This window comes from Arachis ipaensis, chromosome B07, assembly GCF_000816755.2.
Source record: "Arachis ipaensis cultivar K30076 chromosome B07, Araip1.1, whole genome shotgun sequence".
In the NCBI taxonomy this organism is placed as follows: domain Eukaryota; kingdom Viridiplantae; phylum Streptophyta; class Magnoliopsida; order Fabales; family Fabaceae; genus Arachis; species Arachis ipaensis.
In genome coordinates, this window is record NC_029791.2 from 6,828,608 (window position 1) to 6,830,004 (window position 1,397).

The 1,397-nt window shown below is 37.7% G+C and overlaps 1 protein-coding gene across 1 annotated transcript in view; it reads right to left on the reverse strand.

Moving 5' to 3' along the window:
- LOC107608929 overlaps positions 1-771 on the reverse strand; it is an 89,764-nt gene extending 88,993 nt beyond the window's left edge. Inside the window, exon 1 of the mRNA XM_021107180.1 lies at positions 137-771. Within this exon, the coding sequence (XP_020962839.1) occupies positions 137-764 (628 nt within the window). The 5' untranslated portion in view covers positions 765-771. The remainder of the gene's footprint in view (positions 1-136) is intronic.

A 1,397-nucleotide genomic window follows, 5' to 3' on the forward strand; every position in this document is an offset into this window, starting at 1 on the left:
ATTCATATAAAGTTAATAATTAAGAGTTTTTAGATAATAATTTAATTAAATCTGTTAAATTATTTGACGAATCTTAACTATCATTTAAAAAAAAAAAAAGGATAAATATGGAATAATGGATGGAAGGTTAGTATACCGAAATATTCTCTGTTGATGGCACAGTGAAGGATGCTCTCTCTTTTGTTTATGTCTTCGCCGGTGCCACGTGTAACGAGACATCGAATATCATCAGCAAATTTGATACTGTTGCAGAGGAGTTTATCGGCGACGGAGGAGAGGTAGGCAAAGGTATGTGCGTTCCAGTTGAGTGCAGCTAGAAAGAAAGGTGTCTCACCTTTCTTGTTCTCCAATCTCAACAAATGAATCCTTTCCTCACTCTCCCCTATGATGTACATGCATATCTTTGTGAAACCCCTTGACGCTGCAAGATGTAACGGGGTGTCCCCGTTTTTATTCTGCACTTTTAGGGCTTCTTCATCCCCTGCTTCCTCGAATTCGATGATTGCTTCCACCAGCAACTTCACTACTAGTTCTATCTTCAAGTCGACGGCGACGTGCAAGGCAGTGTTGTCGTTGTCCTCGGTGATCTTTTGCGTCTGAGCTCCCGGGTATTTCATGTACATCTCAACAACGCTGTTCCATTTGCCTTCCAATGTCCGCTCAGCTAGCTTCCCAGCTCTATATTTTGTTAGTTTTTCACGCCGGCTTTCTCTTACTGCAGGTTTTGCACCACCAGTACTACTCTCTCCTACTTCTGCGGCCATATTTCCAAACACGCTATGCTCATCATGATTTACTTTCTCTTTATATAATATATATAGAGAGAGAGAGAGAGCAGCGAACACTCCATTGAATCTGGGGATCTCATGCTTCCTAGCTTCCACTTTTACTTGATGAGATACACGCCAAGAATAAATAAAATAATACTAGATGTTGACCACTCTATCTTTTGGCTTGATACTACATACTTAACCGATGAGGTTACATTGCATAATTTCATTGCATTGATTTGACTGAAATTATTTTTTATATTAGGTTAAAATTGGTGTTTTTTTACTATTATCGACTACTCAAGAACTATATATTATCAATTACTTTTACACTTTTTGCCTTTCTGGGTCCACCTTCATTTATATATATAATACCTTGCTTGTTTTTGGTATACCATGCATCACATATGTGTGTGAATCTTTTTTCGTTATCTTCCTCCTTTTTTCTGTGAAATTAGGTGCCAAAAAGCGATAAAGACAAGGGTTTGGTTCCGACGGGGCAACAAAATCTTGCTCTCCTATGAAATATGATGCTGCCAATCGATTTAAGAGTATATTTTAACTGATTTACGTGAAATTGACAAAAGGATCTTCAAATAATTGATGATGAAGAATCACATAATGAGT